This window comes from Typha latifolia, chromosome 13 (assembly GCF_019914945.1).
Source record: "Typha latifolia isolate L0001 chromosome 13, TyphaL0001v2, whole genome shotgun sequence".
Taxonomy (NCBI): domain Eukaryota; kingdom Viridiplantae; phylum Streptophyta; class Magnoliopsida; order Poales; family Typhaceae; genus Typha; species Typha latifolia.
In genome coordinates, this window is record NC_133098.1 from 2590434 (window position 1) to 2616899 (window position 26466).

Below are 26466 nucleotides of genomic sequence, written 5' to 3' on the forward strand. Positions count from 1 at the left end.
ATCTTAATCATTATCACAAATACTTGTAGTTCTTCTCTTTCTCCCAAACCTCAAATATGTATGTAAATCTCATCACTATCATCAACCTTTCTAATTTTTTGATCTTTCTCTCAAACCACACACTTAAGTATAAATCTCTCCACCACCACTACTATTAACCCTTGTAATTAAGGCCATTAGTACCTGTGATATAGACCCTAAATCCCAATTATTTCTTTCTTCTTTACAAGTTGTCCTTCTCCTCTTTTCTCTCTATCTCTCCTCTTTTTTAAATCCTAACTCTAAATATAACAAATACTACCATCACCACAACTAATCCAATTATAAATAAACTTCTAGATGCTTAATAGTAATTTCCTATCATTTCTTAACACTATCGAGGGGTCTGATCATTTTAAGTAGTTGAAGGGGTTAAGTTGGAGAGAAAAAAATTTAAGGCGATATAAAGTGAAAATGACCGAGAGGATCAAATCTAATTATCTCTAAATGTAACTATATGAGCATGGAGTTTTTCTTGGGCTCGGCCGGGCCCAAAATGAATTGGGCTAAAATCTGGACAAGGCTCTACCCTGTCTAGTTTCGAACTAGTTTTGGACTGGATCAAAGCTTGGGGGATTCAAGTTTTAAGACTGGATTCAGTCTATTCCCATATTGTTAGGGTGGCAGTCCAATTGCAGAATTAATTTTTCAGAAGAAAAACAAAATGGGTCATTTTTCACTTGCATAATAATCTTTGAACGAAAATTTCTAATTTCTATCTCGTATGCAATAGTAAAAATTTTATTATTCTTTGATAGTTGCATGCCTTTTTTTATATGTATTGAGTGCATTTCAACCTTGTTTTGACTGGTGCTTGCTTTTTATATTGAGCATTTTCGTTAAGGAAGGTGGCAAAGAATTTTAAACATAAAATATTAGTTTAAGTAGAATTCAAGAAATTCAAATCTAATATACACGGGCGGACGGACCATCTACGGGCTGATGAGTTGACCATCAATAGATAGATCGTTATCTCTAGTCTCTAATGGATGGGTACAAGCTCAAGCCTCATCAGACTTGGACAAAGTTTAAACCAATCCATTCCCTAAGTCTAATCAGAGTTAGCCCAAAGCAGGCCAGGCTTAGGTCAAGCTTTGACCCGATTTTATTGAGTTAGATATCTACCGGTTATATTTTAGTTGTTAAAAATAAAAAGTATGAAGGAGAAGGTGAGGAGTCGTTATATACCCTCCATTCAAGACTCAAAGAGAGACGAGTGAATAAAAATTACGATCCAACTTTCAACATCTTAGTAGAGTTATAATTACACCTTGACAAATGAAAGGAAAAAAAAAAAGGAAGAATATTCTCTTTTTATATCGTTAAATTGATTATTTTAAGTTGAAAATTTTTAAGTCCAGTGGAGAAAACGGTAAGAAATACAAAACATAATGCCATTTATAAATTTCCTACTTATTGACAAAGTGTGGGGTAATTTTTTTTAAAAGATCACAACCGACGTCTAACATCAATTAATAATTCGAGGCAACCATCGGAGTGGAGAATGATGCATGACTAATTCTCTTATCTTGAGAGAAGGTGAAGATTTGACTTAGATGACAATATCCAAGGTGGGAAATAGTTCATAACAACTTTTAAGATATTACTAATTCATTTTCGTTCATAATTTCTTTTTAAGAGATATACAAAATTTAATAGTATTCTAATAAGTCGGTCATCTTAGAATGTGGCCCCAAAATACTCATACAGTGATATGAAGCGGATTATTCCGTACAAAAGTCTATTAGAATCGGAAAGCTAAAATAAAAAAAGTTCGAAATGAAAACTTCCCATTCCAAGTACACCTAAAGTCTAGGCAGACTTCTTCTCTTTTTTACAAGCTAATCAGCAATTATATTAGCTTAACGATAAGTACGAGTAATTTTATAATTGTTCAAATTATAAATTAGATTTTTAATGCCATCAAATGATAGAGGCAATAGACTATGCAGGCTATTGAGTTGATCATGATGGTTGAGTTCGACTCAAGCCACACATTTGAGAAATTCCTATGACGAGTGCAAATAATAGTTTGTTTTATTGTATTTGCTTCTATTATAAGTTTCGATTTATGAGGTCCACATCTACACCCTACAATTAGATGATGACTATCAGTATGTTGAATTATGAAACCAACCCCACCAACTATAGATTCATTAACAAAAGAATCATCTGAGTTCAATTTGATCCACTCAGCTTGCACTATCTTTTTGTACTTAAGGCACACAATGTGTCATTGTCAATGAAGACAGATAAGAAAGGTATTTCTTAGCTAAAAGTTAAAAAGTTAAGCTAATAGCAAAACAGAAAGGTTAAGGACATGATGAGAAGCAGAGACTTCTCCCCATATTTGGTGTACCCCCCTCCTTCCCCCCCTCGGCGGGTCTCTAGTATGTTATACGAGCATCCCATACCTAAAAGGTACCCAACATAGGTCTTCCCCAAAAACCCTGATCACTAAGGTAAACAAAGTAGAAAAGGCACCAATTTCTATACCCGTTCGTGTACTATATTGTGTACATGCGTGTGTACTTATTAAGGCACACACGTTTACGTACTTATTAACGTGTGCGAGAGGGGTAGGGGGCACATAGTTGTGGCTAATGTCTTTCGCAGCACTTTTACATGCGAACCAAGGTCATCTTGCATTATTTGTTCCAAACAAAAACCTACCAGTAGTGACGTCGAAGTCTCAATTTTAGGTGAGGGATCCTATCTAACAAATATGAGGATGGAGCTAGGTTTTATTTTCTCAATATATAGTTGAGCATAATATCCGTTACCAAAGGCAAGAATTTGAATCCAAGCATTGTGAAGCTATTCCATCTTATTAGATAAAGCAATCTTATTTCTTAACTTTTAGATGTCAACGTAAGACAGCACAACAACCATGAATCTGTGCCTTTTCATAATCAGGTAACCCGTTACACACATACATTCAGAAACTAGCATATCATCTATCCTCTAAACTGACATTATTAGTTAGATGAGCTTTCAACAAATCCCAAAGAGTCAAGCCCACTTTACAATTAAAAAAGAGATTGATCAATGGCTTCTGTCTCATTAGAGCACATAGAGCAACTTAGGATATCATACTTTATCAAGTGAACCATATAGGCACTTATTGTCTAATTCCTTGAAACACCTACCAAGCACGATGATAGAGCAGCTTGGCCTTAAACACAATCTCTTTATAAAATTATTGGGATTAGTTACGATTCTAACTTTAGACAACAACTCCATGCCTTGCTAATCCAGCCTGTTTACACCAACCCTGAAACATGATTAAGGGTGGGATTAGAACATGCAATCCACCATCTCTCTCTATAATCTCGAACAATGTCCAGAGTCTGACTATGACGACTCCAGTTAATGATGGACACGCAAGATGTGTGGGTCCCTCGTAGATAAGGAATTCAACCCGTTTACAGGCTTAGATTCCGATAAGCAAATCCATATCCATGTGAAAAGGAAGCTACAGCCTAGAGATTGCGGGCGCAGCCGCGCAAGCGCAAGCTGGTCCACCATCCAGGTTTGACTTGAATTCGAAACCCAAAGCCGAATAGCCAATAGTTGATTCATGTAGCTGTCTTCAACAAGGGTGTGAGCAGCCAATGCCAATCGCTCTTGCCATCCCCCAAATGGAAAATATTACACGTCGCAAAGAAAAGAATCCAACAGTACCTCTTTCCGAAAAGTCAACGCTCCCCAAAACAAGCAGCAACCCCCACCATCCATACCACCATCACCTCCTCCTTTCCTCACCTCATGGGCTCAACTCCCACACCCCAATGCCTTGCTCTCTCCTTCTCCTCCTCCATCTACTCCTCCTCCAATTCCATTTCCATCTCTCCTTCTCCGGCAATGTCTCCACCGAGTTCCTCTACCCACCTTTCACCGCCTCCAGCCTCCTCTACATCGACTCCGGTGGCGTCTTCCTCGTCTCCCGCAACTCCTTCTTCCAAGCAGCCGTCTACAAGCCGGGTGCCCAGCAATCCCGCTTCTATCTCGCAGTCCTCCACGTCCCATCGAAAACCCTCATATGGGCCGCCAACCGCGCCGCCCCAATGGTTGACACCTCCGGCTACGTCCGCCTCTCCTCCGCTGGCCTCTCCGTCTGCCACTCTAACGGCACCTCCATCTGGTCGACCCCTGGATTCTCCTCCTCTGTCTCCTCCCTCCAACTCCTCGACTCCGGCAACCTCCTCCTCCGTGACGCTACCAACGCCACTCTGTGGCAATCCTTCGAACACCCCGCTGACACGCTCGTCTCCTCCCAGTCCCTCCTCGTCGGGTCGTACATCTCTTCCTCTAGGTCCGACACCGACCTCGCCGAATCCGATTACCGCATGACAGTTACCTCCGGCGACGCTGTTCTGACCTGGATCGGGTCAAAGTACTGGCAGCTCTCCAACGACAACCGCTCCGTCAAAGACCGCAACGCCGCCGTCGCCTCCATGTCGGCGAACGCCACCGGGTTGTATCTCTTCTCCCCGCAAGGTTCCGTCGTGTTCCAGGTCCTCCTACCTCTCGCGGAATTTCACGTCGTCAAATTAGGCTCGGATGGCCGGCTCCAGATCACGAGCTACTCGTCTCTCAACTCCTCGTCAGCCTTAGGCAACGAATTCGTTGCCCCCAGCGGCGGCTGCGACCTCCCCGTCTTGTGCGGCTCCCTCAGCTTGTGCACCGCGAGGGGCAACAAGTCCTCATGCGCCTGCCCCGCACTGTTCGCGCCGTCAAGCAATGGAGGTTGCCTCCCTGCCCAAGGCTCGGTCCTCGCCTCCTCCTCCTCCTGCGAAACCTCAGCCACCGCCGAGTATTTGAGCCTAGGTAGTGGAATCGCCTACTTCGCGAACAAGTTCGCGGCGCCGGTCACGGCTGGGCAGGGAAGTTCGGCGTGCCAGAGTCTATGCAGTAGTAACTGCTCCTGCCTTGGCTACTTCTTTGACAGGTCTTCCAAATCCTGCTATCTATTGGAACATCAATTGGGTTCTCTGTACAACACCAACGCAAGCGAGATCACCGACGCCTTGGGCTATCTCAAGATTGTGTCTCCTGGATTACCACCAGAATCCTCTAACGATTCGTCCAGAAGCCACCACATCCTGCCCATCTTGCTGCCATCGATTGCGGCATTCCTGCTTATCATCGTGGTCTCCTTCATCGCGTTCGCCTGGTTCAAGAACTCCAAGAAGAAAAGGAAGAAGATGAAGAGATCCAAATCCATGATCATGAAAGAGATCCAGCTCGGCCGGCAGAAGTCGCCCGCCCGGCGCACGCCGTCGAACGTGGACTCCGACAACGACGACGACGACACCGGAGAGATCTTAATACCGGGACTACCCACGAGGTTCGACTACGCCGAGCTCGAGGCGGTCACTGACAACTTCCGTACCAAGATCGGATCCGGCGGCTTCGGCTCGGTCTACAAAGGCGAGCTGCCGGATAAGTCACTCGTGGCCGTCAAAAAGATCGAAGTGCCCGGCGTCCAGGGGAAGAAGGAGTTCTGCACAGAGATCGCCGTGATCAGCAACATCCGGCACGTCAACCTCGTCCGCCTCCGCGGCTTCTGTGCCCAGGGATCGCGGCGTATGCTAGTTTACGAGTACATGAACCGCGGATCCTTAGAGAAATCCTTGTTCGCCCGCACCGGCCCGGCTCTGGAATGGGGCGAGCGGATAGAGATCGCCGTGGGCGCGGCGAGGGGGTTAGCCTACCTCCACTCTGGCTGCGACCACAAGATCGTGCACTGCGACGTGAAACCGGAGAACATCCTCCTCGCCGACGGCGGCCAGGTCAAGATCTCCGACTTCGGGCTCGCCAAGCTAATGGCGCCGGAACAATCTGGCCTGATCACCACGATGCGCGGGACGCGCGGCTACTTGGCGCCGGAGTGGCTCACCAACACCGCCATCTCCGACCGCACCGACGTGTACAGCTTCGGCATGGTGCTGCTCGAGGTCGTGCGGGGCAGAAAAAACCGGGGCGATCGGAACGCCGCCACCAACAATTCGGATTGGACGAGCGGCGGGGGGAGTGGGTCCGGCCAGGGGAGTGAGTACTTCCCGATGGTAGCATTGGAGAGGCACGAGGAGGGAAGGTACGCGGAGCTTGCGGACCCGAGAATGGAGGGCAGGGTGAGGGAGGAGGAGGTGGAGAGAGTCGTGAAGGTAGCGCTGTGTTGCTTGCACGAGGAGCCGGCGCTGAGGCCGAGCATGGTGGCTGTGGTGGGGATGCTGGAAGGAAACATGGAGGTGTGGGAACCGCGGGTGGAGTCGCTTAACTTCCTCCGCCTGTACGGGAGGGGTTTCGTCACCAACTCCGCGGCGGCCGGAGGGACGAACCGGTTGTTCGGGAACGGAGGGGATAACATTACCAGGTCGGTGACGAGCAGCACAACGACCACGAGTGGGTCGCCGTCGTATGTGTCGTCGCAGCAGTTGTCAGGGCCCAGATAGCGCCAGTTGCGTTCTGGAGGTCGGCGAATATGATTAATCAGGATATAGATTTGGTTGTTTTTTTTTTCTTAAGAAGAATGGGTATCCCCATTAGATTACTGGATGTTTCCACTTGTTTAATTAATTTGTGCAGTTTCGGGTGTCAATTGTTAGGGAAAGTGTTGACAGCTTCAATAATATATTTCTTGCACAAAGAATTTATTAAGACTTATATGTCTTGAAGCATGGAAACATATTTTTGGTCCATTAACTTGTTTAAGCTTTTGCATCAACTAATTTACCACAATTCTGCATCGGATTCAATGTAGGTAGATTCATATGGATTTATCTAAGTGGTTTGTTGAGTAGACATCAAAATGTTGATAATGAATCTGATGATTCTGATCTAGGACAGCAAAACAATCAAGCCTGCTTCAGCTCGGCTCAATAAGACTCCATCAAATTTGGCTTGAAAATAATTTCAAGTCAAGTTTAATTTTTAAAATAAATTTAAAATAATTTTAAGACAAGCTTTATCATAAGCTAATTTGCAAAGGCTCAAAATAATATATATATATATATATATATATATATAATATGATTAATTTTTATACTATACTATAATTATATTATATTTTAAGATTTACTTAAGTTGATTGTTATATAATCTGATCTTATAAAGTTTAGTTCTAAATTTTAATATTATTATATCTTTTTTAAATACATGAATATCTTTATTAGTTTATATTTTTGAATTATAAATTATTTTAAGCTTGATTCAAACCTAAATCAAGCTTAATATAATCTAAGTTTGATCATGCTCGAAATTTAGCTTGAATTAATTAATGCTTAAAATTGCATATTGATTGCCTCGTTTAGACTCAATAACGGCTTGAGCTCAAAATTAGCTTGAATTGAAATAGTTTTAATTCAAGCTTAATCACAAATATATGCTCGAAGTTAATTTCTTATCCCTAAGACCTCGTCTACTCTAATAATAAGATAAATTCTATAATATATATATTTTTTTATTATTCATAAAATAAATAAAAAATTATGAATAATTATTCTTGTGGTCACTTGAATTTTAAAATAAAAGTATAATAATTATTTTTTACATGATATAAAATAAAAAATTTGTCTTAGTTTTTCTTACTCTTTGATTTGATATAAAGTATATTAATATGAAATTATAATGTTTAACCGTTATTCTAGAATTAAGATTTGTATTCTAAAATTTTAAAATAAATTATTCTCAAAATGAAGGGAGGCTAATTTTAAGTCAAATAGACCTTCTTAATCTTTAAAAATATGTCTCAAAGTTTGGAAATAAAAGAGATCTAGTGTTCAAATACAAAATATAAAATAAATATTATTCTCTAATCACTTAATGATATATAGAGTGCTGGTCTAATAATTTTAGTATCTAGTTATTTTTGAACTAAGACCGAGAGGTTGATTCAAAGTTCCAAGGAGTCTGAGTTGAAAAGTTTGAAACTATATACTCCGTAAGAATCACCTTATTTGAGAGTTGCTGATTCATCTCTATTCTCTAAAAATATGTTAGTAAACAATAATATTTAAAGTCTTATGTTGCTTGCACTTTCGAGCTCTTTAAGTACAAAATTAGCCGCAATCCGTGGCATTGTTTAGAATAACAATTTAGTAGCAATTGTTTTCTAGGAAGCAAATTAGTAGTAGGTTCTCTTCACCTAAGCCAAGCCGGCAGGCGCAGCGCAGAGCAACTACGAAGGCATTGAGAAAGAGACATGAAATTTGTACTACTAACTGGTCCACACAACACGTCAAATCGCATTCAGATTCATTCATGCATCGTGTATTCCTTTTGGCTTTCTCTGCAATAAATAATATGGGCCATCGCCCATCGGACATCTCAATGCTACTCGTTCAACTCCCACCTAGAAATTTGGCCACTAATAAAATTTTATAAGATGCAAGTTTGACTCGATCGTATACAATTTATGACATTGCAAGGGAATACATGGACATGATCCGGCAAAGCACCGTCACAATTATTGACTACATTGTTTATTTGACACTGGAAATACTATTCAACCTAGACTAGGTAGAGTACTATACTTATTTTTAACCCTTCGAATGTCTAAAGCGACGTACTCATTGGGGGCATCAGCAACCATTTCTTTCCGTGGAGAAGATCAGAGTGAACTTATCGGTTGTCTAAAATAATTATAATATATATAGGAAAACATATATAACTGTAGATTGGACTACTAGCTAAAATTAACTCTCTTATTTTTTGGGAAGGTCAAGGTAATCGGCTCATTTTGCCATCTGAACTTGTTTTTTAGTTACTGCCTTTTCATAATTGTAGGAGCTTAACTAGCCGTAGAATGTAAATATACTAGTTGCTTTTCAGCTTTTCTATACTAAAAAAATACAAAAAAATAAAACTATTACTGCTGAATAATGGACTTTTTATTAAACATAAAAGATTTGAAGTGTTTAATGCTCAATTGTATTCATTATCTTTTTCTATATTATATTCTTATTTTTATATCAAAATTTTTTTTTCTACGTGTTACACATTTGTTATGTCATAGGGGCATTTCTAATTAAGAATAATATTACAAACGTCGTTTTAAGCAAACAGTAAATTGTACTCCTCTCTGGTACGGGAACATAATATATTTAATAGAACATGTTAATATTATAAGTCTCAATTATTTTGCTTGCTCGAGTAAGCGAGAGTGACTTGTCCCTTATCTCAGTCATCCGCGCCATCTCCTGTCACACGCTCGCGCATGGTATTATGCGTGCCAAACTCCAGTCCGCAGTCCGCACTCGCCAAGAAAAATAAACGGATCGAGTACGTGTGATTTCGGATTCGGGTTTGTCATCCTCACCAAAGCCTTAAAAGTCGAAGCCCGCAGGGGGAAGGGTAACATTTCAGCAGAGAGGAGATGCGTGGAGTCGGTGGTCCACTTCTCTGCATTGGCGATTTGCTCAACGACGTCGCCGCCGATGACGGCGCCGTGGAGGGGGTCGAGGAGACTCCTCCTCCTCTCTTCACCACCGCGAGCCTTGACGGTCTTCTCGAACCGTCCGATCTCCAACGCTTGTTTGAGGTATTGATCCTAAACCCTAATCAACGTTTCTTGATGCTCTCTTTATAGATCGGAACTTTACATTTGATTTACTATGCTTAGATTTCCCGGTTTCTGCTATCTACTCGATTTGAGAATGTGCGTTCTTGTCTCCCTGATACTATTTTCGATGCTGTCGGTTCAAATCGACATGTTTCGATATTTATCTACGAATGATCTCTTCTTGATCAGATTATTAACGAAAATAGATAAATTTTAATTGAGTACAAGAATCCGTGGTGATGAGTTCTTGTGTTCTTGATTGAAAAATCTACACGGTTGTATGTAATCCAGTTCTTGGTTCTTGCTCCTATTTTTCTTGCAGTGGTCATAGATTAGATTATGTTAATTAGAAGCTAGTGCAGGATATGCCTCAAGAAACGTCGACCATCTCTTTGTGTTGGTTGTTATTGAGTGATTCTTGGCCTTTGGATGCTGCACAATGTAGTGCCTCTCTCTGACTGAATTGCAATCATCATGTCACCATGCATTGTTGTAATTTGATTTAGAAGACATAACTGAGAGCCATCCTCATAGTTTTAGTATTGGCCATCCAGATAGGTATGATCTCATCCTCTCGATTCCAGTTGTGTCTGTTCTCAATTGGGCTTCTTCTCCATTGGTACATTTTCCCACAGATGATAATTTGTTGAAGTTTAACCTCAAAAGTCTAGATTCTTGTGAATTCTTATGCTTCTCATAAGTTTTCTATTCATTTCTTTAAGTGCAAAAGAAAAAAAAAAATTATGATGCAACTTGTTTGCCTAAATTTTGTCAAGGAGTGGAAGTATTTTTGATGTTTGTCATCTAGAATTAGTGATTGATTGGACAAGCAATAATTTTTGGCATAAAAAGACTTACCATAAAGCTTGAACACCATGGGCATACCTTCTCAAAAAAGCATAAAGAATCATAGAAACTTTTTTATTCTCACTATAGAAAATATATGTCGGAGGATCATTTTTTCTTCATGTTACTTCTGTTTTCTTCCAATTGATTTAATATAGCAAGAAAACCAATGATTGGCCTTATCTAGATCTTTGTAACCTTAACAAGGGCTATAATTTATATGGTAACAATGATCCATTCTTATCGGTTACTTTACTTCTATATGAATTCTTATACTAAATTGTTTATTTTGATCTAATCGAACTTAAGTCTAACTGTTTTTCACCTGAACTCATCAATAATGTAGTTTCGTTCTTGGAACTTAATAATTATGAAGTGAGGAATACTTATGAGGACTTAGCACAAGCTTATACATGGTCTTGGACTTAAAGGAGACCTTCTGGTTCCTTTTGAAGGTGTCTGATATATACAAGTGGCGCTGAATCAGGTCAAGGTGACTAGTTCGGCACCTTCTTGGGATGTAATCTTGATTCCTTTTAGTGTATAGAGGTTGAAGCGGCAGTGCTTATTAGATTTTCCTTCTATGGAGGAATTTCATGAATAGATTCCTATTAAGTTATCAGAGGTCGAAGCAAAGTGCTTTTAAAATTTTGGCTAAATACCATTTAGAACCATTGAATAGATTCCTATTAAGGTATGAGAGGTCACACTGCTTCTGTAATTTTAGCTTTTCTAAATAACAGACTATTCTCTGAGTAGATTTTCCTGGGAAAAAGATGACAAATCTTTGCCTTGATGGGGAGTTAATATGAATAGACGATCACATCACCAATATGAATCCTCTTCTTCCAAGTGTATTTTCTGCCAATAGAAGGGCATCATAGGAATTGCAATTTGTGAAATTTATTATGTTAATGAGTTCTCAGATTTGTTTCTCATGATCCTCGGTTCAGCTCTAAGATTATCTTATTCCTCTGACATCCAGCTTCCCAATAATTCTTCATATTGAATCCATTTGAATTCTCATCTATGAAAGCAGAAATATGGAGATTACAGAAAACTTGGTTTTGATGACCTCTGAAATATTAAATACTAGAATCGCAAGAGGATACGCAGTAGGCCCTGGACATCTCTAGAAGCTGTATGTTCATATCATGGATGGCCAAACTGTATTTTGAGGTCTTTTCTGCAGATTTCTGTGAATAAAAGTATAAAAGACAGCTTAATGAGATAAGTTGGAGGTGGCAGATATTGGCATATAGCTAGGACTCTAACAATGAAGACTTTGACAGTATGTGGTATGGTAGTTGGATTGAAATTGTCAGGATTACATAATTTTCATATATATAGGATATAGTTAAAACATATGGATACAAATAATGGACAGGGTGGATGACTTGGGAGGCACAGATTAGAGTCACTGTTAATATCATTCTCTAGATAAAGATTCCTTCTCAGAATTAAGCTGCAAAGAAATGGAGATACTTTAATATTTCTATAATAGAACGGTTGGCACTAAGGTGTAAGGCGTGATGTGATATATTATCTTTCCTTTGTGCTCTGCATGTCAAACCTGGCTGATAATGATTTTCTTAGGGTTGACTAGACTCAGTTTTGCAATTTCGTTGCTAATGTTGTTCCTTGTCATGCTTGTATGCTTTAAATTATGGCAACTTTATACACATCCTATGTGACTTTCATATGAGTAATAAATTTCTTGCCCTGATGCAGGAAAATTACGAGCAGTTGATTGAGTCACTATCTGGGAGTGATCATTCATGGACTGCTTTGATGCTAAAGGTGCTGAGTCTTTTCTTAGGGAAACTTAATTATATACTATATAGAATTTTGTCCCGGTAATCCAATCTCATTTTTCTTGGTAATATTCTAGTTATGCACTGCTTTAAAGACTGCTGATAAATTGGTTAGTACTGCCAGTTCAAATGCTGGATTATTACTTGAGAAAGTAAAGGTGCTTGAGGGCATACTAAAGAAAGGTGATTCTGCTATTGCTGCAGCAAAAGCTCTCCATACCACGCACTTAAGTAAAGAAGTCTCTTCAACCACTAGTTTGGAGGCAACTAGGCCGAGGTAAATGAATTACATAAAGAAATTTTTACATAATTGTTACTGAAAAGCTTTCAAAAATCACAATTGTCACTATATTCTTCAAGATATTATAATTGCCATTAATTATGATGCTCTTTTAAAAATATCATTTCATTAGATAAATATAACTAATCATAATTAAAAACATAACTTAAGTTTAAAAAATTATTTTGCCCTTGCCTAAATTATTTAAAATGGTCTAAAAGCTATCTAATATTATATCCAGTAGAATATTAAAATGAAATATATTTTCTTTTATGCAAGAAGAAAATTATTGATAAATATTTTACATTATAAACTTTAAAAAGGTATTTAAGTTATTTTTGTATGTTTGCTGATTTTAAAAACTAATTATAATGTCAACTCTGAAATAGTCAAAAGGTTTTAATGATAATTTTAATATTTTAAACAATATAATAGTAATCATGATATTTTAAAAGTTTTCAGTAGTAATTATGTAAAAAAACCCTTGCATTGAAGGTAGAGAACTTTATGTTCCATTTAGAATGCCAAACTACCATGGATGCTCGAAAACTCTCCTGCACCCCCTTCCTGGGCAATTTGTTTTTGAAAGAAGCTGTCTCCCTCTCTCTGTAAGTTATCCAATATAAGTTAAAAGGAGCATAGAATGGATTTAATGATTGCATGATATCCTTCTATTCTTTTTATCTCTACTATTGCAAGAATCCTTTTAGAACTTTTGTGCAATAATAATTCAATTGCTAATTTTCAAAATCATGAGATACTACTTTTGAATCAGATTATCTTCTACCAATTCCTCTTTGAAGATCTCTTTATCAGTGTTTTAGATATAGCAAACAAATTTCCTGCTTTCTACTCTTAAATATTCAATTAAAATTCATTTGGCTCAAGTGTTTGCTGTCGTCTCCTCCTTGGGCAATGCCGAGTGACTGCAATTCTGAGCCGTTTGTTGGGTTGACAAACTTTCACGCCAGTCTAGCTTTGCCTTTTGATCCTCCCTCTAGTCCCTAGCCTTTCTCAAGGGTACTACCAACTTGAGGTAGCAAAGGATGGGGAGACCTTGGCTGAGGTCAACAGGGTTAGAGCCTTTTGCAGTAGCATGGGCCAGCTTGGAAACTCTTACGATTTAATCTCCATAGGTTTTCGACCTCGAGGTCCTTCTCGGTGGTCTCCCTGGACTCTAATGCTCGCGGGTTCCTTCTGCCCCACTAGGCAACCAGTTTAAGTAAAACTTCCTTGCCCTCCAAGTTGAATTTTTTTTTTCTTAGTTGGTTGTCCTTTCATCAAGTTCATATGGGCTATTTGCTCACTAGGAAATGGCCTTCCCTTGGCCCCTTCAGCATTTTCTCCTTGATTGCATCTTTCTTAGGTCATACCAGGACTTCTTCCTTATTCCTAGTTTCGGGGTGCCCTCCCCTCCCATGGTTGATAAATAGTACTGTTTCTCTCGAAGGACAAAGACATTGTGCCAACAGTGAGGCATGCTACAAACCCACTTCTTTGGCCTATTCTAGTTGCTCATTTGGAACGAGAGGAACCGACAAGTTTTTAGTCCAAGTTCCCCATTGGCATTGGTTTCCTTGTAGCCTTCCTCCTCCCCCCTCCTAACTTACATGCTTTTCTTGTTAATGAGCATTTCATGGCATGCTTCTGTGCTCTGTCACGATTCATTTCTTCGTTTTTTTTCGTTTTTGAACTACTTCACTCTTATTGATAATTCTTTTACACAAAAGGTTGAGCTACTCTAAAATTTATGTGCAGGGATTGAAGGACAATGCAACAGGTACTCGGCAGGGCAGTTTAGCATGTCAATATTTAGTCACATAATCCTTTTGCATCTGCTAGGGTCAGGAAATTTTTTCACTTCCTAAGGGCTTCTCCCCCCTCCCAGAGGCTCTTCCCTATACTCTGCGAGAGGTCTTTCGTTCCCTTCGCCTTCCTTCTTTTCCCTCATTCTTCTTCTTCCCCTTCCTTTTTGCACTTCTCATAGCCTTTGTTGTTCCCCTAAATCATTCTCCGCGCTTTGTCGCTTGTTCAGTTGGATTGTTCAGGAAATTACACTTGCATTTTCCATTCAAGGTTCTTCCCCCGTGATGCTGCAATATTGACCGGGAGGAAATCTTACTTTTAGAGCTATCGCCCAACTTCCTCCCCTTTTGCAAGTGCTTGTTTCTTTGATTTGGTTAGTGCTACCTTTTATAATATGAGATTTTTTTCCTTAAAAACTCCAGATATTTGATTGCAATTTCTTCTTGTTTTATATTTGAATTGCAAACTCTTTTTTCATATTTGTGGTTTTACTTTTTAAAAGTTTCTGACAACGACACTTGTGAGAGTAGAACGATTATTTTATACCGATTTTCGAGGTCTCTCTTTAAACATTATACTAAAAAGAAATCAAAATTTTGAAAGTACAAATCCTTTCTGTATTTTAAAATGCTTCATTTTAAAATCTATACATGAGACACGCATGCATCATGATCAGGAAGCCGCAATAGTCTTAATCGTAAGTATTGCGGCAGTCCATATCCTTCGCAAAAATTAATAGACCAGGAACCCTAGTTGCTGCCGCCGCCTTCTATTCCTACTGAGCAATAGTCTTAATCGTAAGTATTGAATCCTCTTTGAACATTTGTTTTCGTTGTTCATCTCATTTGTAGTAAATCCAAACCTCTATTCCTAAAATCCTCAGCAAGGTTCTCTCGTTCATCTCATTTACAACATAAGTTTTTATTCACCTTGTCGTCTTTCGTTCTTTTCTAGTTATTTTGGTTTGGGTCGCATTGTACACACTTAGGCTTTATGTCAATATCCAAAAATGTAGTTCAACTTTTAAACATTCATTGGAAAATTTTTAGATTGCAGCAGGATGAGAGAATCGGTTTGTCATTCTCTAATTATCAAATGATAACCTTGGGATAACTATGCCGCCTTAGGTTTAGGGATGAGAGAGCAAAAACATCCCATGACACGCCGAAACGACTTCAAAGAAATAATAAGAACCCATCAAGGATGGGCACATGAATACCGCTAGTCAGCTGTAGAAAATCAAGCAACAGCTTTCACCTCTGAAGCTGGATCTGCAGCAGGAGTAACTCCACCTGTTGTTGGCCTGGAAAAATTCAAAAATTCAAACTCATTAGAAGGAAGATCATGGTCAAAATTTTCTCCTAATCTATCACAAACACAAAAATTCAGAAAGAGAGATACTTACAGACCAACCATGACTTTGAAAGCATCATAAATACCCCACTGAGCCCCAGTAAGAGTGCCAATCATGACAATACGAAGAGGAAGTCCACGAGTGAAAAGACCCCACAGTCCTAGCTTTTTCACGGCCTACAACCGAAAAACCCAATTCATTTTATAGATCAAGATGCGCGAATTCGGAAACCAACAAAATGACAGGTAATATTCATAAATAGAGGACATAGAAACTTAAAAATCTCACATCACCAACAGTAGCACCCTTGGCGTTGTTAAGGAAGGAGACAAGGTTGTCAGCTGGGTGAGAAACGACGGCACAGAAGACTCCAGCAATGTAACCACCAGCAAAGCTCACTCCAAGCTGTAGAGACTTGCTGCACTGATCCTTTGGTGTGGGAATTGCGTGTTTGTAAAGCTGCTCCACAATTGTCTCAAAAGATGCAAATTTCATCATAGTATCTGCATACATGAATCATCCAAGGTAATAAAGCAGTTGGAAATTAGGCTTTTCCTTAGGAAAATAGAGAGAAAATATTTCCTATTTGTGTATTTATTTGAATGACATTTTTCAGGAAAATTTTAAATAGAAAATGCCCCTTTCATAAGGGCAAAATTGCCAAACTTCATTTTTTTTTTCCCATCTCTTCCTCTCCCTCTCCCCTGTCACGCACTCTTCTCTCCTCCGCCTACCACCACCTCCTCCTCCCATCTCTTTTCTTTCTATTTTTCCCACCAAAATTATCTAAAATATCCAAACAAGAAAAATTAAATCAATCCAAAGGAAAAAATCACATAGGATTCTTTAATTGCACTTTCTCATTCCTACATGTCAAAATTCCTAAGCTAATGAATAAAACTACAAAAAGTAAAAGCAATCTAGGTTTTGATTATTGCTTTTGACAAATTGAAAGCACAACACAGGAAACTTGGGAAAGTAACATTGAGATAAATGGGAATTTCAATAATTACAAATTAGCCTTGCAAGGCACCCCAATAAATCAGATCAAAAGTTTATGATACAAATAGTCTCCCTAAGTATAGTAAGTAGCCTTTTAATCTCAACTAAAAAAATGAACTGCATACAAAATGACTTCAACACTTAAAATTTCAATCGAAATCTCAGCACAAGAACTCTGTGCAGAAGAAAATAAGGAAGTACCAAATTAAGAGGGAAAAAACTTAAATGGCTAAGGAACTAAAAGTATCGTTCCACTTAACAGTATTTCTCACAAGTTTACAACTCATCAATGCAAATTAAAGGCAAAGCTCTCTTAATTAAATACAGTACAATATCTAACAAAATTATTCAGGTCAACTTAAGCAACCATTTATATTTTCAAACAGGAAACGGCAAATGATTTAGCTTCTACCAGTGAACCACACTCAAGCATGTTTCTATGTTATTTGAACTACAAACTACTTCATTGGAGTGCAACTCCATTTACATAAATATGAAGAGTACTCAAGCAGAGAGGAATATTGCTATACGCAGCCATAAAATCTTGAGAACCACAATTAGATTACAAGAAAAACTACGTGCATTGTGGCAGTTTCAAATGTAAAAAAAGTTGATAATAGTGGGGCAAAATTTTTACCTTCATCACTTCTTTAGAAAAAATATTCCATTTTGTATAAACAAGTTCATACAGCCTAAAAGAGACAAAAGACAGTTGTATTTTCTTTCAGTAATCCAACTAATCAGATTTCACATTAGCTTATATGACTAAACTAAGGTTTAAGAAGAATAACTTAGTTATTAAATATAAGTACTGAATCAGTTAATTGTTTGTTATAATGAGTAGCTCTTTACTTCCACTCAAATTTCTACAAGACATAGATCCACTTGTCTGCAGAACCTATTCAATGTAGTTCGATTAGTGATGCATTCCAATCCAAGGAATTATGTGCCACACGACATTTACTTGTCAAGCAGACATCTAGGGGTAAAAAGCACCATATAAGAATTGGATGGCGCTAAAATCATCTAAGTATCCAATTTTTTTCTTCAAATATGATTACGGATATGGATGGTGAATAATTCATATCCGCTAAATACAACTATGAATACAGATACCAGATATATTCATATTCAATTTTTGAATGCATAAAAACTTGTAACGTAATTACTATAATCTATAGACAATTAGTAAATATATGTGAAAACTAGATTAGATATTCATATAAAAGTATTAAAAAGTCTTTTATAGCACTATTTTCATAATATTTTAAACTAAATTATATGTGGATATTAATTTAGATATTATTCTTCAACTCATATCCGTATCTAAATTCGAATATCAAGATAAATAGAAAAATCTCAACCTATATCCCACAAAACTAGGATATACAATCGGATCGGATTGGATTTAATCGGACTCGTTTTCACCCTTATGGACATCTCATGCTAGTGGGTTGTCGGAACAAAAAATGGCCGAGGAGGAGAGCGAAGAGAGAAAGAGATTTATCAAGGAAAATCAAATTATGAGTACAACAACCATGTTTACTTTTTTAATCCTCTTGAAGGACGATCATAATTCTTTAAGAGAGTAAATCATGAAATTGACATTTCAAAAGAGCAACACAGAGGGTGCATTCGATTGCATGATTAGATAAGGAGATTTAAATCATCTCTAAGCTTATCCCAAGAGATAACATTAATACAATATTAATATCATATTCCAATTTTAGTCAACTATTTGGCTAAAGTAGGACTATGAATATGAAAACTAAATAAAATTACATTGTTATCCTTGATAATATAAATTATTATTTTAAACTGATGCTGATTATCTTGAAGTTAAATTATATCATTAAAAGAGATTTTTTTCATATTTTAAAATAAATAGTAACATTAATTATTATTTTTTTAACAAATATTAATTATCAAAAGTAATGGTATAATATAATATAAAATTAATATAAAAGTGCATAACAATAAAAAAAAATTAGACTATTTGATACAGTAATACTTTAAATAAATAAAATATTAATAAAAAGTAAAATAAAAATAAAAGTAAAAGTAAAAATTTAATAATTCAGATTATTAATTTGTTACTAATATACCTAAATATTAAAATTTATTATTTTGTTATATAAGAATAATACAATAAAAAAACCCTTATCTCTTCACTCGAGATATAACACCCCACCCCTAAGTGAGATGTTATAATGGTTCTTGCCGGATCGACCAAAATCGATTCCGATCCAGGCCCGATCAAAACTCTCTATCTTTCTCTTTCACTATATCTCTCTCGTTCACTCTTTCTCTTTTTCTCTGTTTACCATATAGCCATTGTTTTTCTTATGGAGAGATCTAGCTCCAACGAACTCCGGCGAGACAAATCTAACTCCGATAATTTTATTTCTTTATTTCTCAGAATTTTATTTCTTCCACTCTCTTTCTTTTTTTTCTTCTCTTTTCTTTTTACACCATAGTTTTACTTTCTTTTGTTTGATTTTCTTTCACTCGCTATCTATCTAATCTCTTCTTTATAGTTTCACTGCAGCATAGTTTTTCTTTCTTTATTTTCTTATTTTTGTCATTTTTTTCTTAATTTTTAGAATTTTTTTGTATTTTAAAATAATATTTATAATTTACGTAATTAATAAAAGTTTGATCGAATCCAGGCGACCGATACATATCGATTTTTCAGAAAACTAATCTCGATTTTTTGAATTTTGCTATAACCCTTATTTTAAGAAATAAGGCATCTGATCCGGACTCCTAGTTCCAATCATTTATGAAGTTCCAATCATTTATTTCATACCTAAGATATGTGAAGCTCTCGAGATCACTAATTCAATCTCATCTTTATGTTCCCAAAATAGATGCACTCAAAGAAACAACTATTATGACAGAGATAAACATATGCATTAAAACCATTTGGTATCTATGAAAAAAAAAGGAGACGGGTACTCACAAGGTATCTGTCGTCCCCAGAGTGGAACCAATCCTTTGTATAGTCTGTATTATGGAACATCAATATAGTGGTTACCAACTATTTCTAAACAGGAGGTTAAGAAACAAGTGAGATAACCAATAAAAAAAAAGATTTTTACCCAGTGTAGCCTTCGGATTTGACAAACTTTGGCAATCCATCAGACAATCCCCTAGCAAATCCAGGCTGTGTCTGCACACGCACCTTTACTGCCTCCATGGGGCAGAGAGCTACATCTGCGATGACTTCAGCAGAAGCAGAACCAGCAAGGTAAATCAATGTCTTATATTTGGTAGCATATTCAGGTCCCACAATATCTGAGTAATACTTCTTAAAGAACTCGTAGAATCCAAACTTGCAAGCCCCTTGAGCACTGTAACCAAGCAGTGTAGGCACCCAGCCCCTGAAGAAACCTCTGACCCCTTGCTCTTTGAGAAGGACGCCAAATCCTGATGTGATGCTCTTGTACTTGGCTGGATCAATCTGGAAAGTTGCAACAGAACCTTCAATTCTAGACCAAAATACTTCTATATACAACAGATAACCTACAATTCTATAGAAGCTAGTGTGAAGCCACAAAAATGGCAAGAAAAAGATGAACTAAGATCAAGATCTGTATCCCTATTATATACAGACGTCTACAAACAAGCATGCCCTCCCAAGCAACTGAAGAAACCAAGATTCTCTAGAATGAAACACCTAAATCAAGTCAAAATCAATATAAGTGTTGATCTCCTCTGATAATTAATTACTATAAGCATCCATACTCCAATTATTTAAAACAATAAGGATGGGCCCAAAAGCTCCAAACCTGTCAAACGCTAATCACATCAAACAGAAGAATCTAAAAGCATAATATGGTTCCGGAGCAAAAGAACAAGTCCAAGATACTCTAGAATGAAACATTCAAGAACCAAGCCAAAATCAAGAAACCAGACCTGATCTACTATGTATAAATTAAACAATATCAGCAATTAAGCATCAATATAACAATCAAACACCAATGGCATCAAAAAAAATGTAAAAGCATAATATGCTCTCCAAGCAACAAAAAGAAACAAGATTTCTAGAATGAAACATACAGGAATCAAGCCAAAATCAAGAAACCAGTGCTGATCAACCATGCAAATTAAATCATATAACCACCAATATAACAATTATTTAAACCATGAGGATATCCAAACCGATCAAACCCTAATCACATCAAACAAAAGAACTAAAAGCATAATATGCCCTCCCAAATCCCAAGCAAATGAAAAAAACCAAGATTTCTAGAATGAAACATATTAAGAATCAAGCTAAGAAATCAGCGCCGATCAACTACGCAAAGTAAATCATATAAGCTTGCAGTTCTTTAAAACCATCAAACCCTAATCACATGAAATAAAGAATCTAAATGCATAATATGCACTACCAAGAAAATGAAAAGACAAAGATTGACTAGAATGAAACACACCAAAGCCAAGCCAAAACAAAAAAATCAAAACTGATCTAAATGCAAATTAAACAATATAAGCATCAATATAACAATTATTAAAAACCATAAGGATCTGCATACGGATACAAATATATCAAACCCTAATCACATCAAACAAAAGAATCTAAAAGCATACTATGCGCTAGTGTATTGAAAAGCATCGTTGGCGGTCATCTTGGCAGGGCGGCGCACCGACCACCCCACTTATAGGGAAGGCAACCATCTCTTGGCTCGCAGGCCGAGCCAAGCTGAGCAACCCGCTATAATGTGTGAGAGAAACTAACCCTTTTCTTAAAAAAAAAACCCATCATTCTCCCTTATTCTCTCACTTTGATCCCTAATAGGCTAAAACCATTGCTCTCTCTCTCTCTCTCTCTCTTTCGTCTCCTAAGAAGCAGCAAGCAATCAACAACGGTTAGCAACGCTAACCCTCAAACCTATTTCTTTCCTTTTTACTCTCCTCAATTTCTTCTTTAGAATCAAGCTCTCATGGCTAGCTCGCAACTTCCCGATTTGGAAGGCATAGGTTTTTTGAACTTGGGTGATGCTTTAGGGAACAATCTTCTCATAGCCACTTTCCTAGAGGTTATTATCGGGCTAGCCAGATTTGGGCTAACTGGACTTAAATATTTGTTCATAGTTCAACCCACCAATCACTCGGGTTGGGACAGGTTAGAATATTCTAGCCCATTACCGACCACTGGCCCGTTAGATATTAAGCTTGAGTTGGGTATAATGGGTCTAACATAATGGGACATATAGTTTATTAAACATCCAATGTAGGACAAAAAATTTTAGGAATATGCATGAATTATGAATCGAGCAATAAATAAAAGTAATGGGTCGAGCTTTTGGGACCGAGCTAGGTGAGCTAGAATGTTCTAGCCCGGCCCGACTCGAGTGATTAGCGGCTTAGGCCGTGAACAAATATTTAAGCACGGTTGGCCCGAAAAACACGGCACAGCCCGCCTGATGAAAACCTCTAGGCTAGCCCGACTAAAATCGAGCGGGTTCAGACAAGGTTTAGGCGAGTTGGGTCTAACGATCATATTTACACTTTCCTCTTACATCAAGCACTATTTCTTCTTCTGCAACAACCTGAATTTATTCTCTATTTTAATATTCCTAATACAATGCAAATTTGTATTCGAAGGGTAATTAGAAACAAAAAGTTATATTGAAAATAGAGATTAGAAAGTTGTATTACTATTTGTAATGCACTAATGTAGAAATCATAAAGCTATTTTCTGTTTCTAACCACAACTTAGCAAGCTCATTTATTCCACTATGTAGAAATTGCAAACATTGTGGTCAGGGAGTGTAACTTTTTGAATTATCAATTATGTTTTGCGTCTTGCTATTTTTGCCCAATTTTATATGCAGATATGGCCCTAATTTCTCTCAGACGACACCTTTGGGTCGGTCAACATCATCTAAAGTGTTTGTTAGCTCCATTAACCATAGGTGGAAATATGGTTACTTTACTTGTAAGAATGACGATAGAGTAAAATGCAAACTGTGAAAATGTCACAAGGGGAGGAATTAATAGATTTAAAAAGCACATTACTCATATTAGAGTTAATGTTGTGGCTTGCCCAAAAACTAGTAATGAAGTACAAAAATTAGTAAGGAACATCTAAAGGGGAATCAAAAGAAAAAGGATGAAAAATCAAGAAAGGCAACAAAACTGAGGTAAAAAAAAAATAAACATATTTGAAGAGAAGTAAGATTTAGAAATTTTAGATATTGCAAATAAAAGATTAAGGGATAGAGGTCCTATGGATAAATTCAGCTATCCAAAAATTGCAGTTAGAGAACAAAGAAAGATAAGAAAGAAGCATAAAGAATAATTTTGAAAAAAAGATGAAAGAGAGAGTGAACAACTGCTTAGGGCACTGAATATACAAGTGTAGCATCCTCTTTCATTGCATTAACGACTAAGTATTTTATGTATTGATAGAAGTAGTTGGTCAATATGGTATGGGGTACCAGTTGGCATATATGCATAATTTATGCGAGTCACTTTTAAAAAGGGCAAATAATTAAAACAAATGATGATTTGAAGAACCATAGAGTTGCATGGAAGAAAAATAATTGCTCGCTTTTAAATGATGCTTGGATAAATCAAAAACCAAGAAGCATTATGAATTTATGAAACAATTGTTAGTTGGGGGTTAGTTTTCTATATTGTGCTGATTGTTCTAAAGAGGCATATTTAGGTGAATATATCCATGATATTGTTATTGATGGTTTCAAGGAAGTGAAAAAGAAGAATGTTCTCCAAGTTGTGCTACTGCAAATTTAGCATTTGTAGCTCAGTCAAGGGGCCAAAAATGAGTCCCGTCGACAAGTTTTTTCCCGCAAAGGCCTATGCCAAGCACTGTCAGCCGCAGCGGGCAACTAGCAGTCGAACGACGGGTGCTCGCTGCTAAGCAGTTTGTGGATTCTCGGCCAAGGGGCCAAAAATGAGCCTCATTGGCTAGTTTTCTCATGCACAGGCCCATGCCAGGGGGATATTTGCTGGAGCGCGCGACGCCCATCCGCACTAGCCAGTAGACCTGTTTTTTTGGCCCATGGCCGAGGGCCTCAAAACATAACGCCCCACAGACGGTTGCTAAAAAAAATCCCCGCATATACTAGACATTTTGTGTCCCTCACTGTATAAATCAAATGTTGGAGATGGTATTCAAGGAAAAAATGATTAAAGCTTTAACTGAACGTGAGAAGGAAATCATGATCTTCATTTATGTGACATCACAAGAAATAAAGTATGACGTGGTAGTTTATTGATGTGGCCTAGAGATGAAGAACATCCCAATATGGAAAAGTATAAGGAAGCATCTAAATCCACCCCTAAGGAGAAAATATAAGGCCTCTATAATTGTTTATCTACCTCCAAGTATCATTTTCATACTAGCATGGTTAGATAAATTGAAAAAATTAAGATAGCCCACCAAGCCATAGGGAAAAGAAAATCAAACCCACATAGATCGGTAGAGACAAAGAAAGCATGAAATCCACCGTAAAAGATAGAAAGGAGAAAGAGGAGAGAAGGTAAGAGAGATAAATGTGGAATCCTCCACAAAATTATTATTTCTCAAATTTCCATCATTTTTTCAAAATTCCCTTCACCTCTATGTATAGAGATGAGATCACATCAAATCATAATTTAATCTAATTCGGATCTTTCATAATGTAACTAAACTATGACTTGTTAACTTAAAAAGCAACCAAATCCCAACAAATTTACCTCAAAACAAATTAACAATCAAATCTCCTAAACTTTTAGGAGTTTTAACTAAATTGAACACTTACATCAAATCTAATTTTTTAGATAAAAATACAATCAAAGATAAAAAGAGTAAATGAAAATATAATTCCCATCATTTAAGTTAGTAAATTAATACCTAATTTTTAAGCTTAAGCTAATTGGAGTGGATATAGAGCTGGAGCCCCTACTTGAAAACAAAGATTTAAGTTCTTAATTTGACATATACCTTCTTAAAATATGACAAAATTAGAGCTCATTTGAATTAGTAATATACTATTGTATAGATTAAGCTGTCAATTCTAATCAATAAATTTTATTGTCATATTTATTTAGTCTTTATTTGAGATTTATTCAAAGAAGATAAACAAATTGGAAATAAAGAGGTGGAATGATCTAGTTTATGTATAATTTAATATACAAATAAAGAATCGAAAGGTAGCAAAAGAGAAGGATCATATAGCTTCAAAAGAAAAAAGAAAGAAAAAATGCAATGGATTTATTGGATAATGAGTCTCTCGAGCAAGAAGCCTTTCCAAATAAAGGGTTAACTTAGAAGATTGTGACAAAAGCTAAAAAGTATTTGGCATCGAGGAAGAACATTAGATTTGCGCAAGCTACTACTAGTAAACTCCCTCCCTTTCTCTAGATAAGCAATTAATCCGATAGGATGAGGGAAAAGACGGCAATAATATTGTCGAGGTAGAGCTTGATGATGATTCCAATAATAAATTATTAGCAAACAAACCTGTTCCTCGAAATTGTGAAGAATATTAGAAGAGCACATTTATGTGTTATAGTTGTGAACTTGATAGTTTTGATCATGTTATTTACCGTGGTTGTAAACTTATTCTTAAGGTTTTGATAACTTTGATCGTATTATTTATTATATTATGGTTGTGAATTGTGATCATATTATTTAATATTGGTGTAATTTACTATTAAATTTTTATATATACTCTGTTAGCATATATCATATATTATATATAATTATTTTTTATATTTATATCTTAAATATGATAGAACTCCTCGGTGCCCACCTTCTACCCAGCTGCTACTCAGTACATTGCTATGCCCTCCCAAGCAAATGAAAAGACTAAGATTTTTCTAGACTGAAGCATACAATAATCAGCTCAAAATCAACAAATCAGCCGCGCTGAACTATTATGCAAACTATATAATAATCCGTATACGCATTAAACAAAAAGAACCTACAAGAATAGTGATCCCTGAAGCAAAATTTTTTAGAATGGAACATATAGAATCGAACCAAAATTAAGAAAATAGTATTGATCTACTATGCAAACTGACTAATAGTATCAATAATTCATCAATTATTTAAAATCGTAAGGATCTGTACACGGATCCAGGCCTATCAATCCTAATCGCATCAAACAAAAAGAATCTTTAACCCTACATCTAGACCTCTTGCGCAATTACCAGATCTAAGTATCTAACTCACCTGCATGTTGCACTTGACGAGATCGAGCGGGGTGACGGCCGTGTGCGTGAGCCCGCAGCTGGCGATCCCTCCGGCGGTGCAGGCGGCGTAGAACGCCGGGGAGTACATCTCGATCTTCTCCTTCGGGGACTGGATGAGGAAAGATCCAGCCGGATCGCCACCAACAGCAGGAGAGGGATTCGCCGCCGGCAGGCTAGGGGTCCGGTTCAAGAACCTCTCGATCCCCATGGTCCTCGTCGCTGCGGACGAGTAGAGAAAGTTTGGAAGCAGCGATTCGCGGGATTGCTGGGAAAGATCCATCACGAGACGAGGTAGAGATCGAGGTCGTTGTTTCTTGTAGGGTTAGGGATCGATTCGGGAGGGAAAGGAGCAAGAAAAGGGAATCCGTTTCTCGCGTTGTTTCAACGGAGAACGGAGAGGAAATGTGATGGACTCCAGCATTTTAGGGTATTATAAAGGAAATGAATCGAATTTAGTCTAAAATAAACTCTATAATAAAAGAAACCAGTGGCATTTCGTAATTTTATTGATCAGTTTTGGAATATCTGAATGAATATTCCCTCGAGAGCCACC

General features: G+C 37.5%; 4 protein-coding genes across 6 annotated transcripts in view; 3 read left to right on the forward strand and 1 right to left on the reverse strand.

The window, feature by feature from the left end:
• Positions 1 to 1404: 1404 nt before the first annotated feature.
• The window catches only part of LOC140800197 (beta-1,3-galactosyltransferase 7), a 102902-nt gene continuing 77840 nt past the window's right edge, over positions 1405 to 26466 (forward strand). For both annotated transcript variants that reach the window (XM_073154867.1, XM_073154868.1), the window contains exon 1: positions 1405 to 1416. The gene's annotated coding sequence lies outside the window, so the exon portion shown is untranslated. The remainder of the gene's footprint in view (positions 1417 to 26466) is intronic.
• On the forward strand, positions 3579 to 6702 carry LOC140800377 (G-type lectin S-receptor-like serine/threonine-protein kinase At5g35370). The gene has a single exon (XM_073155123.1). It carries the CDS (start codon positions 3654 to 3656, stop codon positions 6495 to 6497), a length of 2844 nt encoding a protein of 947 aa, XP_073011224.1. The 5' UTR covers positions 3579 to 3653; the 3' UTR covers positions 6498 to 6702.
• On the forward strand, positions 9389 to 14827 carry LOC140799732 (uncharacterized). Of its 2 annotated transcripts, none has more exons than XM_073154188.1 (4): positions 9389 to 9583; positions 12182 to 12250; positions 12342 to 12541; positions 14303 to 14827. In XM_073154188.1, exons 1-4 carry the CDS (start codon positions 9419 to 9421, stop codon positions 14307 to 14309), a joined length of 441 nt encoding a protein of 146 aa, XP_073010289.1. In that variant the 5' UTR covers positions 9389 to 9418; the 3' UTR covers positions 14310 to 14827. The 2 variants fall into 2 exon arrangements, with proteins under 2 accessions (XP_073010289.1, XP_073010288.1); XM_073154187.1 differs by having other exon boundaries at positions 9390 to 9583; positions 12182 to 12306; positions 12389 to 12541.
• LOC140799731 (mitochondrial phosphate carrier protein 3, mitochondrial-like) lies at positions 15363 to 26386 on the reverse strand. Its single transcript, XM_073154186.1, has 6 exons — positions 25894 to 26386; positions 19808 to 20169; positions 19669 to 19712; positions 15993 to 16207; positions 15756 to 15880; positions 15363 to 15653 (listed from the first exon to the last, which is right to left on the reverse strand). The coding sequence occupies exons 1-6, from the start codon at positions 26191 to 26193 to the stop codon at positions 15590 to 15592; spliced, it is 1110 nt and encodes a 369-aa protein (XP_073010287.1). The 5' UTR covers positions 26194 to 26386; the 3' UTR covers positions 15363 to 15589.